The sequence below is a fragment of the Tursiops truncatus genome, chromosome 17 (assembly GCF_011762595.2).
Source record: "Tursiops truncatus isolate mTurTru1 chromosome 17, mTurTru1.mat.Y, whole genome shotgun sequence".
Taxonomy (NCBI): Eukaryota; Metazoa; Chordata; class Mammalia; order Artiodactyla; family Delphinidae; genus Tursiops; species Tursiops truncatus.
Genome location: NC_047050.1, coordinates 71,989,253 through 72,005,812, shown reverse-complemented (window position 1 = coordinate 72,005,812; position 16,560 = coordinate 71,989,253). Strand labels below are relative to the sequence as shown.

Here is a 16,560-nt window from a genome sequence, read left to right as displayed (position 1 = left end):
TACTAAGTTCAGGCACTTATTGTGCAAATATTGGGTCAAAGGTTACGAACACTTTCAAGGGTCTTGATGGACACTTGTAAATTACTTTCCAAAAGAACACATCCCTTCATGATGTCAAATAAAAGGGAAAAACACCATCCACATCACGTGCGAATTACTTCTGCTTCTGGAGTTGTGAGTCCAGCAAATGAGGTTTGACTAGATTCTGAGAAATTCAAGCACACTGACGTTCTCTACTATAAATCATTCTTCACAAGTTACTTCAAGCTTTGACCTCAAGTCTGTGCCTCCAAACATCTTAGAACTCTAAACAATCTAAATTAAAATGAAGCCTTTAATACGTTATTTCACAAATGGGGAATCAAAGTGGCATGTATAATTTTATGCAGGTTGTTTCTTTGTTGAGATTTTATTGACTGCAGTCTTCCTCAGGAAAAGACTGTACAAGTTGCTAGATGGGATAACTAAACTGATAAGAACAGGTTACACAGAGAGGCAGTACCGCAGAGGGCTTAGACTGCCCGCGTTCAATGCCAGCCCCAGCATTTACTCTCCAGTAACCTTAGGGAAATTCCATAATCTTTGTGCCTCAATTTCCTCATCTATAACGTGGGATGATAATAATAGTAACCTACTCATAAGGAAGGCTGTAAAATGCTTAGAACAGCGTGCGGCCCCCAGTACGTTATCTTTCCAAGTTTACTGAACTTCCACTATGTACATTACATCTGCTATCTCATTTAATCACAATCTCACAAGTCAAATATTCTTGCCGTCATTTTACAGATGAGAAATGAAGACTCGAAGAAGTAACCCGGCCAAAATAATACGGGTGAGAAAGCGACGCAGCTGGGATTCAAATCCAGGTTTGTGTGGTTTCATAGCCCACAAGCCTTTTTAACTACATCACGTGACTAACTGTAAGAGTCAAGAATTATACAAAAGTTCTATCATTTTCTTTCACTAGAAAGAGGGCAGAATTCGTCAGGAAAATTATTCTAGAACTAATAAAAACGCGTTTCAAGAATGTATGAAACATGGGGAAAGAAAACACAGGAGATTCACCAAGTAGATCCTTATCTAACAGAACTTAAAATTCTATAGTGAAGATTTTAAACTCGTGGTGTGATAACCAACAATCGCACTTTTTAGGAAGCCTGCCACACAATCTACACTTTGGCGAGGAGCCTCGTTTCCGGGACTGCTTACTCTACTCCCCGCAGCATCTGTCACCGCCATGAGTGGGTGATCATGAGCACCACTGTCGTCTTCTTGACAGTGGCAATTGATTTACTGCCATTAGCACGCCTTGGCCCTGCTGCTGTTTCATCCACTTGCGGAGATCATGTCTGAAGATTCCACGTGGCCAATTCAGGCGTTCTGGTATTCTCTGTATTTGTAGGGACCCCCCCACCCCCCATCTTAGTTGCCTTCAGGTTAAGCAAAAGAACTTGATCTTAAAGAGAATTGGATGTGAGGCCTGACTGCTACTTATTAGCGATGTGACTTTGGTCAAGCTCAAACTCTCTGAGCATTAGTTTCCTTATTTGTAAAACTAAAAACTGATAATCTTGCAGTTAAATAAAATGATAGGCATGAGAGCATTTAATACAGTAACTAACACTTGATGAGCACTCAATAGATATCTCATTCCTTCAAAATTTGTTAATGAATCTTAAAAACAGAAAAGTGCTGAGGGCGGTGTTTGCCCAACTTCAGCCCTTCATGGACCACTTCTGGGACTTTTCCCATCCATGTCCAGCACTCAGCCTGTTAGTGACTTCATATTACTCCCTAGACTGATTTTATTTTAACTTAAACCTACTGTAATTTATTTATAGCAATACTATTCATAAAATCACGTGCTTGATATGGTAATCGTACTTTTCCAGAAACTTTAAAATCTAATTGTTGAAACTGTAAAAAAAACAGTCGGCCATGTACCACCTGAAATCATGCTGTGAAGCCTCAGTGACAGGTGTACAACTCTTTGAGAAGCACGACAACAGGAGAAACAAAATGGACTGAGATGAGTAATGTCACTAAGTGTGTAACTCAGACCACTTACTAAACCTCTCTCTGTGTCTCAGTTTTCTCAAGAAAAAAACGGGGATGAGAACATCCACCTTTTAAAGTTAAAATTAAGACCAGAGGGGATGATACATGCTCGTGTGCACGTGCGCTCACACATACACACAGAGACATGTGCACACACACACTTATCTAGATACAACCAATGCTGCAGTAGATGTGGTCAATGCACAGTAATTATTATTAACAGCAATACTTACACATGTTAAAACTTTGGCCCTTGGGCTTTTCCCTCCCTTTTCCCTTTTAGGTTGTAGCTTCGTTTTCACTATAGCCATCTCCTCGTTTTTTCTTAGCATATGGTCCTTGACTGAGAATTTAGATATTTACAGTGTTACAGTATAATCTGGGTTGGTGTCTCTGTTATTTGGTCAATGTCTATATAATACTGTGTTAGAAGTATCTGTCTGTCAATAGCGATACGGCTTAGTTTGTGCTAAGAGACTCCTTCAGTACTTGTGCTGCAAGTAGCCAAAAACCCAGGCTAGGCAAAAGTATATTTCACAAAAATATTGCAAGGCATGGTTAATCCAGGCCAGACCATTACTGCTTTTAAAAATCCAAAACAGCCAACCCTGATACAACACAGCAATATCTTCCAAAAGACAGTTTTACTGATGTTTCAATGTTACATCCTAAACTAAACACCAGGTCATCATTTCCAAAGTGAAAATTCCAAACTATATTCAGACCTCTACAAGTCAGCTTTTGAGAAGACATTACTGCACATACAGTGCTAAGGCTGCCAACAGAAGCAACAGCAAACTAGACAGCTGGGCATACGGCAACACTAATTTCTGTCTCATTGCCTTCCTTGGAACTGGCATCTGAAAACACACCAAGAGTACTCGTAGCTTCTGACAGCTTCCATTACTCTGCCTATTTGGATGAAGGGGCTGAGGTGTTGTTTTGTCACAAAAACAAGTCAATGATTTTACATTTAAAATTTTTTTAGCTGGATAATGGTTTTTAGTGTCAGACAAAAACCTAAGCTTCAGTATTCTTCAGCAGCGTACTCTTGGGAAAGTCGCTAAACATCACATCTTCAACTTCTGTACATGGAAAAGCTTAGCACGTCGGGCCACTGTGAAAACTGGAGATAATGTATAGAAAGGATGCAGATGGCTGAGTGCTAGACTTAACAGGCTCTCCAACACCAGCAGCTATTATTTCTAATTCCCTTTTTCAGTATTTCTAAGTGTTTTCAGGAAAATCATAGAGATTCTGGAGGATGAAAGGAAATAGGCACTCAAAAATACCGTCAAGCCACAAAGTGCTATGGGAAATTAGCATGTCAACATTAAACCCGCAAGAAAATAAACTTTTTATTACAGAGTCATCCACTTATGCTCAGGGGGTTATTAGCACTTTTTGGAAACCCTTTTTTGTTCTACCTTCTTTATGACTGATCATCGGAGGAATCAAATATCTCCTTGGAGAATTTACAATTATTTGGAAACACAGATTAAAATATTGTGAAATTTGGGGGCTTCCCTGGTGGCGCAGTGGTTGAGAGTCCGCCTACCGATGCAGGGGACACGGGCTCGTGCCCCGGTCCGGGAAGATCCCACATGCCGCGGAGCGGCTGGGCCCGTGAGCCATGGCCGCTGAGCCTGCGCGTCCAGAGCCTGTGCTCCGCGACGGGAGAGGCCACAACAGTGAGAGGCCCGCGTACCGCAAAAAAAAAAAAAAAATAAGTGAAATTTGAAATAAAAGTTGTACATAAGGTACAAAAACATAGTGAAATGATTATTACAGTCAAGATAACTAACAGATTTTCTCACAGTTACCATTTTCTCGTGTGATGAGAGCACCTGAAATTTACTCTTAGCAAATTTCCAGAACTCAATACTGTATTATTAAGTATAGTCATCATGCTATGAATATCAAATGAAAACTAATTCCACTTAGTTTAGAATGAAATAGATACATTTACAAAGGGTTTCCAGGAGTCAGACTATGATTTCTGTGAAGGCTCCAGTCATGTCAGGGCAGGTGCAGGTCCCTGAGGACTGAGGCCATTCATCCCCTGCTCTTTTTTAATTCACCGCAGCTACTCCAGAGCGGTGTGCCCACAGGAATGAATCAATAACTATTTGAGCCAATGTATATTAGAATAACTCCAGTATTGTAAAGAATAGCTCATATTTCTCTTCACAGTAATAGATGACAGCTTGTTACTCATTAAATGTGTGAAGTTAGATAAACAATGCTTTGTTTTACATTTTGTTTTACATTATGTTTTACGCTTGTTACTCATTAAATGTGTGAAGTTAGATAAACAATGCTTTGTTTTACATTTTGTTTTACGCTATGGGGGCCATCACAAACATGGATGGGGAAACGTAGCTGAACTATGCTGAATTTTCTGTTTTCTATGTAGGGCGGGCACTGGGGCTCCCTCAGCGCTACGCTAACCACCTGGTGGAATGTGGAACTACGCCGGGGAAGGTCTCATTTAGTCCCTCACAGAGAAGACGCTGGGCAGCCCACCTACCTCCACGTGGTTCACTAGGGCTGTGTGTTTTCCTGTCTCGTTCAACCTTCAGGTCGATCCTCCAAAGAAAAAACCAAGTTACACATTTTACAAATGGAGGCTTAGAGAGGTGAAATGACTTGCCCACAGTCACGTAACCAGTAAGCGTTAAAAGTGGGACCTAAACCCAGCTCCGTCAGACTTACACCGTGGCCTGGGTCTGCAGACGTTTCTGGTAACACATCTGCATCACAAAGAAATGGTTTCTGAGCTTGTAACTGAAACTATTTATGGGTAACGTGTGCTACAGTGGGAGTAACATAGTACAAAACTTTAAAATAGAAGTTTCAAAAGGATCAACGTGACTGGACACTCTCTACTTCTCTTTCTGCTCCTGGTGAGCTGACCTGCTTGCCCCGAGGGTGCATCGCCCTGAACCCGAGACACAGCTCCTCTGTGCTGGTGCCAGAGACACCGCCGTCTTTTAACTCTGCGCTGTCCAAGGGAAATTTGTAATTTGGAGTTTTCTAGTAGCCACGTTTAAACAAAAAGCAAAAAGAAACAGGTGATGCTGATCTTAATCGTGTATTTATTTTGCATCCTTTATTTCCTCCACACCGCCTTTGGAATCGGGTATGTGCCTGACACCCCCAACACATCCCCCTTTGGACTAGACACCTTTCAAGTGTTCAACAGGCGCATGTGCTGGAGGCTGCCAGGGTGGACAGTGCGGTCCTAAGGACTTCTGCTCTGTGCTCTTTTCACTACGTCTTGACGTGTCAAAGAACATTTTCAGAACAGCTTGTAATCTAAAAGGAGACCAAGTAAAGAATTCGGCAGTAATGCTGAGCTATATAACTACAGCACAGACTGTACTTTCAAATTCTGAATTGAGAGAATTATTGAAGTCTGAAATAAATTTTATAGAACCTGGAGTGTAAAAACCAAGAAAATTTAGACCCCAGAATATCAAGTGTTACATGGTATTATCTGTTAGTGGATACTAGGTTGTTTGCTCCTTGAAAGTAGTGGCCGTGAATGTTCTTTGCTGAAAGGATCTCACGTAAAATTGGAAAAACCAGGTTCTTAACTTCATTCGTCTTAGCCCGCAACATTAATATGCAGGATAAATGAAATTCTTAGGTTTGATTAAGGCATTCCAGTCTGATAAGGCAACAGTTCCAGTTCAGATGAAAGCATGATTCCTACGGGATTTAAAAGCATCACAAAATATCAGATTTTTGAATACTGTATATGGAAAATATTAATAGGAACCAGTTTCAGTGACTGAAATCAAAACCATGACAAAAGGAGAGTTGAGAGGCAATGGAAGTACAAACGAGGGTGCTCGGGGCCAATGTGGATCTACCACTGCTCAGCCTTCTGAGCTTGGATAAGCGATTTAACCTCTCTGAACCTGTATGCAAGGGAATGACATGTTTAGACTTGAATTTTGCAATAGTTCAGGGCATGCTGAGAGGGGAAAGAGTCTGTGTGAAGCCCATGGTATAGTACACCAAGCACACAGCCAACATTCACTGCTGAAGATGATGTGATGGTGATTTCCTGGTCAACACCCACCACTCAATCCTGGGGATGATTTCAAAAAAATCTGCTCTCCTACCTGGTTTATACTAGATTTCTAATTATGAGATACACAGTGTTGTACTTACACCGATGTTACAATATGTGCATGTTATGGGCTGAACTGTGTTTCCCCCCAAATCAGATGTTGAAGCCCTGACCCCCAGTACCTCATAATGTGTATCTGGAGACACTCAATCATCTTTAAAGAGGTGATTAAGTTAAAATGGGGCCTTTTGTGGGCCCTAGTCCAATCTGACTGCTGTCATTACAAGGAAGGGAATTTGGACACAAAGGGAAAGCAGGGATGCACGCGCACAGAGGACACAGTGAGAAGGCGGCCAGCTGCGAGTCAAGGAGAGGGGCCTCAGAAGAAGGCAGATCTGCCAACGCCTTGATCTTGGACCTCCAGCCTCTGTAACCTTGAGAAAACAAATTTCTGTTGCTTTAAATACAGTCTGTGGTATTTTGTTATGGTAACTCTAGCAAACTAATACAGCGCCTGGAACCATTTCTTCACGCTGCTCCATAATACAGCTGCTTCACTGTGATTTACAGTAGACGGTGAAGAGGGAGACAGACAGACAGACAGACCGAGGTGCTCAGTCGAGCCCCTTCGCTTGTAAGTTGCATGATCTTAGGCAAGTTACCTAATTTTTGTAAACCAGTTTTTCTTCTTTAAAAGGACTGACACTTATTTCACAGGTTATGAGGATTAAATGAATATTAAGAGTAACCGACCAACAGTGACTCCCGCACTTGCCAGCGTGTGGCATTCTCATGCAATTCTCTGTAACTCCTTCAGGTAGCACTGAAAAGATCACTCCCGGGCAGGTGGGCTGGCTGTCATGAAAGGTGTTTCTTTCACGTGAGTCTTCCCGACATTTAAAGGGCTTATAATTCGGAACGTGCCAGCCTCCTAATGGGTCTCTGCCTCCAGGCTCGCCATCTGCCAATCTGGCCTCTCTACCGCCTTCTAATCCATTTCTCCGAATCCAGGTGTGAACACACTGCTCCCTTGGCTCCCTGCTGCTGCCCACGGTCCGGAGCCTGCACCCTGAGACTGGGGAGGATGCGGTCACTCCCTCTCCTGCCTCATCTGTCCCGTGCGGCACGTCCTCCAGCTCAGGCAGCACTTCTTGTGTCAGGCTCTGTGCCTTGCTCTGGCTTTGGGAAATGTCCTTCTCTGTTTGTACCCTGGTGACCCCTACTTGCCCTTCACTTTCTCAGTGAAATGTCCCCAGTGTTCCCAACCAGACTTGAGCACTGTCTTCTTATGGAAATACTGTGTTTTTCCTCAGACTCTCACGTGGTTACCACATTACATTGCTTTTAAATATTTGTATTTCATCCTAGCCTGTGAACTTCCCAAGGTGAGGGTCTCTGTCTCAATAATCTTTGTAATCCAACATCGAGCACAGTGCCCACATTTAATACACGTAGTGGACATTTAATACATGTTGGCTGAATGAATAAATGACCAGAGGAACGAATGCGTGTGATCAATCATATTAATACGTTATCACAGCTTAAAGTGGGAAGACTACAAGCTTTCCAAGTCTGGTTCACATTCTGGGTTAGTTATTTACTTCTCTGAGCCTCAGTTTCATCATCTGTAAAACAGGCACATTAACTCCGGCTGTTGCCGTTCAGATTAAATGAGACGTGTGAGTCTTTAAAGGATTGCACTCCATGTGTGATTTCCGGCTAATTACTTAATCTTATGCTCTGTGCTCCTTCCCTTCATCTGTATAACGGGAACAGCCCCACATACTTCGTGACATTGCCGGGACACCTGTACAGGGTGAGACACGTAAAGTCCTGTCTAACGTCCACTGTGTGCCAGTCACCCCCGGGCGTGCCAAAACCCGCAAGGATGCGAACACCATGCACAAGGCTTCCCGTAAAGAAGACCAGCTGGGAGTCAAAGTTTAAAGGCTACTTAATTGTTATAAATTATATAAGTAAAAAATCTGGCATGAACAAAAAGAGAAAAAATTATATCCCTGTCAACCTCAGTACCAGGGTGCTTGTCTGTTCAAAGCTTGCCTGGCCCCGAATGAGTTCAAAAGTGAATTTATGCTTCATCGAAATAACCATGTAGTCCATATTTATTTATGCTTCATAAAGCCAGTATTTTGGTTTGCGTCTGTCTGTCTTTGTCTACCACTCAGAATTTTAAACATAAAGCAAGAGGTTTCTAGGCATTTAGGAAAACATTCTGAACAGAACACGGATTTCATATATCAATGGACATCAAGGTCTACTATCAGAAGACGTAACTATGAAGCTGTGTTTCCCTCTAATAACCCTCATTTCTAAGTCAACACTTCTTTAGGAAACAATTAGAACTCACTCATTTTTCACAAATAGGAACTTCAAGTTGTTAGAAAACAGAAGCACTGCTGCGAAGAAACAGAAATGATCTATGAACACTGAAAAAAACTTCTGTCACTTCCATCCCCAGGCACTGACAATGCGGGATATTTACACATTTCTGATATGACTTTGGGCCTTAGGACTTGAAGAGCCACAGACTTGGTAGACACTGTTCTTCCTTAGAATATACTGAATGCTTAAGTTAAATTTTTAGAGCAAATAAAATTTCAACTTTTATTTTCCAAGACTCATTGCTTTAGCACTACAGTAAAGTTGAGAGCAATACATGCTATTCGGTAGGATAGACAGTGCTTCTCCGATTAAAACAAACAAAACCAAGCAGGCCGAGTCAAATCTCACCGTCACTGGCCAATCATCACCCTGTTCCCAGAGTACAGCAACTGTGGAAGGGCACAAGTGTCTGCTATGGGGTCTGGTCATAAAGATTGACTCTTACCTTTGGGCTGGGGCGCTATAGCTGTTATCATAGGAATCATAACTCTGTTCATCATAAGCAGCGCCATATCCATCATCATAGTCCTAAAATATAACAGGAGAAGTACAAAAAGGTTCAGAGAAATTTCTGGAAAGGAAGACGCATTCTGCTTTCAGTGAATTAATTCGGCGACCATTTAACTATATATCTAATTATAATGTAAGGAAAAATATAACAGTGACATCAGTGAAAATGATAGGGTAAGAACCTCCAAAAATTCTCCTGAAAAAGCAGAGAGAAACTGGCAAAAATTGTTAGAATCAACATTTTTAGATGCCTGGAAGTTAACCAAAGGCTTGCAGAGATCTAGGGAGCATTTGTATTTAAAAAAATTGGCGCACCTTGGAATGAAGGGTGACCTCGGTCCTATTCCCACCCCTCACCCCCGGCTGCAGAGCCGCAATCCAGCATGCAGGAAGCCAGCAGGCTGGAGGTCACTGGAGGGGGCAGGGCAGGGTGGAGGCTTTCAAAACCCCATCCCCAGAGGACTGCCTTTATTTGACCTGACCGGGAGCTCATCCAGTGCACAAAGTCTTTTCCCTCAGGGTATTTGAAGAAAATAATTAGAGGCAAATGTTTATGAGATTAGCTGCTTGAAGTGGTGGAGAAAGACTGGAGCAAATAACAGGCTAACCACAAAGCTTACAAGGAAAAGTGGGGGAATGAGATGTCCCTAGGAGCTCTGCAAAGTTCTGACATATTTCTGGAATCTCAAAGGCTACAGTGTCAGGTACTTGCCCAGGACAGACCTGAGAAGGCCCTGAGCTCTCCTCTGGCTGACCTTGAGGTTCAGTATAAGAAGGAAAGTCAAGGCTAAGCGAGTTAGTTGTAAACTGATTGGCTCAGTGTTGAAGACAAGCTCCAGCAGGTACCCACAGCCTCTTGGTAAAGACTACAGATTTCATTTCCAAGCATTTGACAAAATCTCTGTCCAATCATTAGCTGACCACTAAGGTAAGAGAGAAAAGACACTTCTGTGGCAACGCATGATAAATATCGACTTTATAATATTAGTTTGGAAAAGTAATTAAACCAAGAAAAAAAAAATCCTAGGGAGGAAGGAGAATTTGATTTTCACACGGACACACTATAGTAAATGTCCAGTTTTAAACAAACGAAAACCATTATGCAACATGCAAAGAAAAAACAAAAGTAGAGTCTGTACACGAGAAAAAAAAAGTAGTCAGTAGAAAAATACCCCTGATGAAGCTGAGACACTGAACTTACTGGACAAAGACTTTATTTATTTTTATTTTTTATTGGGGTAGAGTTGTTTTACAATGTTGTGTTAGTTTCTACCGTACAGTGGAGTTCCCTGTGCTAATACGGCAGGTTCTTATTAGTTATCTATTTTATACATATTAGTGTATATAGGTGGATCCCAATCTCCCAATTCATCCCACTAGACAAAGACTTTAAATCAGTTATTTGAAATATATTCAAGGAACTAAATGACAGCCTGTATCTAAAAAGCTAAAGAAGGGTCTTAGAACAATGCCTCACCAAAATCAAGAATATTAACGTAGATATAAGAAATACAGAAAAGAATCCAAAGAAATTCTTGAGGTGCAAAGTGTAACAACTCCAGTGAAAAATTCACTAGCCAGGTTGAACAGCAGAAACACAGGTGTAACTCTTTGTGACCTTAGTTATTAATTTCTTAGATATGCTAACAAAAGCAGGAACAACCAAAAAAATATATAAATAAAACAGACTCCAGCAAAATTAAAAACTTCTGTGTCAAAGGACATCAGCAAGAAAGTGAAAAGACAATCTACAGTACGGGAGAAAATATTTGCAAATCACATATCTGACAATGGTCTAGTGTCCAGAATATATGAAGAACTCTCATTACTCAACAATAAAAAACAACCCCAAAAGAGCTAAAGCCATTCTCCTAGTTCTATGAGGACATTTTGCAGATGTGATAACAAGTACACTATGGTTACTTTAAAGGTATTTTGAAACTGAAAAAGGTCCAGAGAGATGATCGTTCTGTAAGATCAAAGTAGATACGTTGCTCAATGACATTTATATCTATGAAAGTGTGAAGCCTACCCTACAACTGATTTCTAAGTTTCTGGGGATAATCAATTACATAGTGACTTTGGACTTACTGGTATTTACTTAATATTTAAAAGAGCCAGGAAATAATCTAAGTATTTTGGAACATCAGTTTTATCAATGGTCATCAATTTAATGATCATCACCAGAGCTTTTGAAGTGGAGAAATGTGGTCAAGGGGTAAGAGAAAAGATGTGGAGTCAGATGGGCTTCTGTGTTTTACTGTCACAGATCTCAGTCAAGGTCATCCACTTCCCCAGAACCTGTTTCTTTACCTGTAAAATGTGAATCCTTAATAAGTATCCTGAAAGGATGAGAAATTACATATACATACGTATGTATTCCAGCAAAATGCCAGATATGTATTAAGAACTTTATAAAGAATAGCTTACATTGTTAACTATCCTAGTAAAGCATTACCCTTGCCGACCTCTCTCCTGGATTTCTAAAATGATGAGACTCACAGGTGATGAACGTCAGCAGCCACTACACACAAGGGGAGGAGCCAAGTGACTGATTTTAAAGTGCTGACCTTAGTTACTCTCTTTTAAGAAGCATCTACTAAATAGTATACCTCAATTTATTTGATTTAGAAAAGCAAAAGTATCTGAATGGCAAGGTATATTGTAATGTGCTCCATTTTGTAAGACAACTATTAATCTGAAGGGATGATACTATCTTTGCAGGGGTAAGGCTTATACAATTTGTACGTGACCACCTTAAATTTTTAAAAATGTTTTCTCATAAAGGAGGAACTGAATATTTGCTGAAGAGCTATGTGTTCAGAACTTTGAACGTGGATAGAATCTAAAAGGAATACTCATTAAATAGGGGCAGAGGAAGAATAAAGGTCAAGAATATCCTTAGAACATATTGGTAAGCCATGGTGTCCCTTGCAGTAGCTGAAGGCAGGTTGCTAATATAGCTATGATCTTCCAGTGACCAACGCGAGGAGGAGAAAGCTCTCAGATAAGATTCAAACAAACAAAAATATTTGAGATGATTTTAGTTACAAGTAGCAAACTGCAGATATTACAATTCTGGTGAATTAACAAAAGCAGCTAGCATCTCAACAAAAAGAAAGTAATCTTACCGCGTTAAAAAAAAAAAAACAACCCAAAAAACAAAACCCCAAAAAAATCCTTTACTTAGCCCCTACCCTGTGGCTGGCACTCCTGCTAGACACCGTGGCGGGAAAGGGGTGTCCTGTCTAGTGAGGTCGCTGGCGGGATGGAGATGACAGGCGACTGAAGAGATCAGGCAACATGTCACACGCTGTGGCGAAGGGAAGCACCCGGCGTGGCACCGGGTAAGGGAAAGGGGAAGAAAATGTCCCAGAAGTGTTGAAAGCAGAGAAAAGCAAAAGCAGCTGGGAAAATTTATTAAAAATTCGGCGGAATGAACAGCAGGTGCAAAACAATGGAGGTACAGACACAAGAACCCTTCTCACCCAGGGTCCAGGTGAGCACCCTGTGGAATGCACACGAAAGGGGAGAGCAATGAGCCGGAGACACCCATATACCAGACCACGTGTGGCCAAGTTACGGAGTGTGGATTTAGATTCCGCACTTCGGGACTCTCTCTGGAAACTGTGTGGGCGTGGAGCCGGGAAGGTCAGTCTGGAGGGCGGGACTTGCAACTAGGTCACTGCCTTGAGCACGTGGCTTGGCGAAATGCAGAGCCCACGGCTGCTTCAGTCATTTGTTAGTAGCTTAAAAAGACTATGGCTTCACCCATGCAGAGTTCTCTTTCTCTGCTTATTTAAAAGAATCAAGATTCTTTAAACTCCAGTAAATGACTGGAATCTTCTTAAGTAACTGAAATGTAAAGTAGTAGACTATTTAAAACCTACACTTATGTCATTCATTCCTTGTTCAATTATTCTGTCAGATATTACAATGTTAGTTTATTTGAATTTTCAAATTGTTTAGGTCACTGAATTACTGACTTTCATATTTTACAGTGAAGATTAAAAATGCAATTTTCACAATATTTCTTTCATGACGATGATTTCACAGTTGGATTTGGCCTTGGGGGTGCAGCCTCTTCCATCACAAGTATTGTCTGTTCAATGGACAGGACGTGAAAAATGTAGGAAAGCATAAAAGCAGATTGGGACCGACAAAAGAAGAAAAAGGAGTGTGACTGCAGACGAATGTGTACGTTTCTGGGAGGGAGTGGAGGGGATTCTTGTTGATTACCTGCTATTTTATTTCAAGAAGGAGATGAGGTCATTGGCTAAGAACAGCTGGGGAGGTCAGCCAGCAAAGGATCAACAAATGGTTACTACAGGGAAGGACGAGGGTGGCGGGCTGCCTGAGGGCTTCTGTCTGAGGGCTGGGGGATCTGAGGCAGAGCAACCCTGTCTCTCTGTCCCTCTTCTCCTAATGCTCTTATCTTCCAGTGTCCCCAACAACTGGCTCCTTCCCTTTAAATAATTTGACATTATGAAATTCCTCTTCAGATTTTTCTGAGGCTAGTTAGAAATTTTAAACGAGAGTGAGTGCATTCTTTGTCACAAGTTCACAAATAATCGAGTGGAATCATCCATCTAGAGCAGCTCAGAATCCACCTTAAAAGGCGCCAGGACCTGGGATGGGGACTCAGGACTCCACTGTCGGCAGAGCTCAGATGTGCGGAACGATTTCTTTTTACACTTGACGTCTTTGCGTAACTTCTCGTATTTCCATTTTCTCCTAGAGAACGTTCCCCTTCACGACATGCCGCAAAGTCTCTGTGTCAGCCCCCTGCTCTGCAGTGAGTCCGGCGCTTCACGTGCAAGTTCCTTCCAGTTCACATGCTGTTCCCTGTGAGTCTCTGCACCTGCCTTCTCTGCCTAGTCAATTTTTCACGATGAGGCTCCAGTGAACCTCCTCCTCTGTTTCTCCCACAAACGCAGAGTCCACCACACCTGTTATGCCAACAATGGACCAACATATGCCGCTGTTACTGTACAGAAACGACTGACTGGCTCTGGCCTCACCTACTGTTTTTTATGAGCACGGACTGTGGGGTACTGATTCTTTTGCACAGAGTAATGGCAGGGCTGGAGCATAAGGAGGACCACTCAGCAAGTGCTCGTTAGACGGCTGGGCTGAACGCTCCTGAGGAAAGCGCGCCAAATCCCTCCTGCACCGGGTCCTCTCAGCTGCCCCGAGTTTGCCTCCGCCTGTCTACACATCTCTGGAGCCATTCCTCAGACGACCCAGAGTGAGGACGCTGGGCATGATAAACTCCTTGATTCTAAGCAACTTAACTGAATTTCCTCTGGAAGAAGCTTAACAGAGCTCCTTTATGTTGTTAAAATGCACTGCAAAGATCCCCCTTCTTTGCACTTTAAAAACAGGGTCCTGTACCTGTGAGTGAGGCAGTTCTGCAGGCACGCCTCTCTAACCAAGTGCTAGGAGACCATCAGTCTGCACGAACCTCTGAAGGACTCCTGTCCTAGACAGAATCCATGCCTCCACTTTCCCATCTCACCACCATTCCACCTGCCAATCTTTCTTTATCTCCTATTTCTCTCTCGTATCTTTCCTCTACATTCCCAACGTGACTACATTAGAATCACCCAGAAGCTGCCTAGTGCTTCTTTATCTAATCCTTTCTCCAGAATTATCTGCTAAAATGCAAACCTAAGCTTGTTGCTTCCTTGCTTACAAATCTCCACTCCTCTCTCCTGGTTCCTACGAGAGAGACAGTGCACCGTAAGCTTCATCAACACGTTAAGGACCCTGAGGAAGCCTGTCTGTTTCATGCTGCAATTTCTCCGCACATGCTGTTCCCTCTTTAGGTCTTTCGCTGGGAGACTCCAGGCTGAATTATCACTCCCTTCTCTGTGCTTCCCTGATAACTGATAACTTGCACGTACTCAGTGCCCACAATTATTTCTCTGCCTCCTTTCTCTCCCCCTGGTCTACAAGGTCCTTAAGAGGAAGGAACAGACCTTGTTCTCCTGTATTCTCAATGTCGGGAACACAGTAATGAATAAAGAAAGGAGCTAATTAAAGACCAAGTGGCAGGAAACATAGCAATAGCTTCTCTCAGGTGAATGCGACTGGAGGAGATGTGCTAGAGTAAACTGCATATTTACTCAAATGGTGTAAAAATCTGATAGGGAGACCTCGCCGGAATTCTTTTTTCAAATGTTACCTATCAATCTTACATTCCCTGCCCTCAGGAAAAAAATTCCCCCGTAAAACTCTGTATTCGGGACTTCCCTGGTGGTGCAGTGGCTAAGACCCGCGCTCCCAATGCAGGGGACCTGGGTTCGATCCCTGGTCCAGGAACTAGAGCCCACGTACGTGTCTCAAGTAAGACCTGGCACATCCAAATAGATAAATATTAAAAAAAAAAACCCTCTGTATTCTATTCCTGAAAGTCAGAACATTATTAAAAAGAGTGAACAAAGATGGACAAGAAATAAATGTATATTAATAAACATTCTTGAATCATTATAAGAGACTTATTCATCAAGATCCACTTCTGAGTTTTTGTCTTCGATAAGGAAGATGTCTAAATGGAACTGACAGGGTGACCTGGACACTCGATAGGTGTCAAGGGGGGTCACATTATGGCAAAACATGCCCTAACACAGGCAGAGGTCCTTCATCTGCCATTCCCGACCTGAAAACTCCACCGACATATGGCCCAACACCAGAGAAATCTTGCTCTGAAGAGAAAAGATTTTCTAGGATAAAGGAAACAGCGTTTAATTCTATTTCTGTCACAAGTAAAATCAAGCATAAAATTTAAGCTGGGAAAAACCATTTTAAACAGAGAATTTACAAAAGTGATTTGAAAATAATGTTTAGGTTTTGAGTCCTTTTAAAAGGAGACAATTATGCTGACTACACACCACCCCACCAGGGTGAAACCTGGTCATTTCAAAATGTAAAAAGTTTTCACATAAAATAGAGTGTTAAAAGATTATTTAAGTTTATTCTTACCATGATTATTTTGAGTTTATAAAACACACACATTAGCTAAAAATAGTCTTTTGAGAAATTCATTCTTGCTGGGGTTCTGAATAATACTAATTTCCTTGTTGAGTATCAGCAACAAGGTTGTGATGAACACATCACATAACCAAGTTATTTTATAATTAAGGACAAAACCACAACATTAATAACAATGCTAAATAAGAATCTGTCCCCCATAATCACTTAAATAAGACATCATTAATTCAACAATCAAATTGCATCCCCACGTGCTGATCTATGGCTGTGAGGAGTATATTATGCAGCTTCTAGACTCATACAACTTCTTCATCTCAGTCTTTGGAGTCTGATGCCCATGTTCAAATTCCAGCTCTGCCTCTTAACTGGCTATGTGGCTTCGGGGAAATCACCTACCCTCCTTCCCCCTCAATTTTATAATCATAATCCACATCCTGGCTGTTTCCAATGGTTGTGGGAGGATTAACCAAAAAAAAAATGTCTATGAAAGCTGTTTGGCACAGTTCTTGCCCAAT

At 41.8% G+C, this 16,560-nt stretch overlaps 1 protein-coding gene across 13 annotated transcripts in view; it reads right to left on the bottom strand.

Annotated features, from left to right (window-relative positions):
- KHDRBS3 (KH RNA binding domain containing, signal transduction associated 3) overlaps positions 1–16,560 on the bottom strand; it is a 204,554-nt gene that overhangs the window by 52,412 nt on the left and 135,582 nt on the right. For 11 of the 13 annotated variants that reach the window (XR_002175725.3, XR_002175724.3, XM_019931972.3 and 8 more), the window contains one exon: positions 8,988–9,070. Coding sequence is in view for 11 of the 13 variants with exons in the window: in XM_019931972.3 (XP_019787531.1) it covers positions 8,988–9,070 (83 nt within the window). In the remaining 2 variants the exon portion in view is untranslated. Of the gene's footprint in view, positions 1–5,036; positions 6,574–8,987; positions 9,071–16,560 lie in introns of those variants that run through there. The other 2 variants (XM_073794788.1, XM_073794787.1) reach the window with 2 other exon arrangements.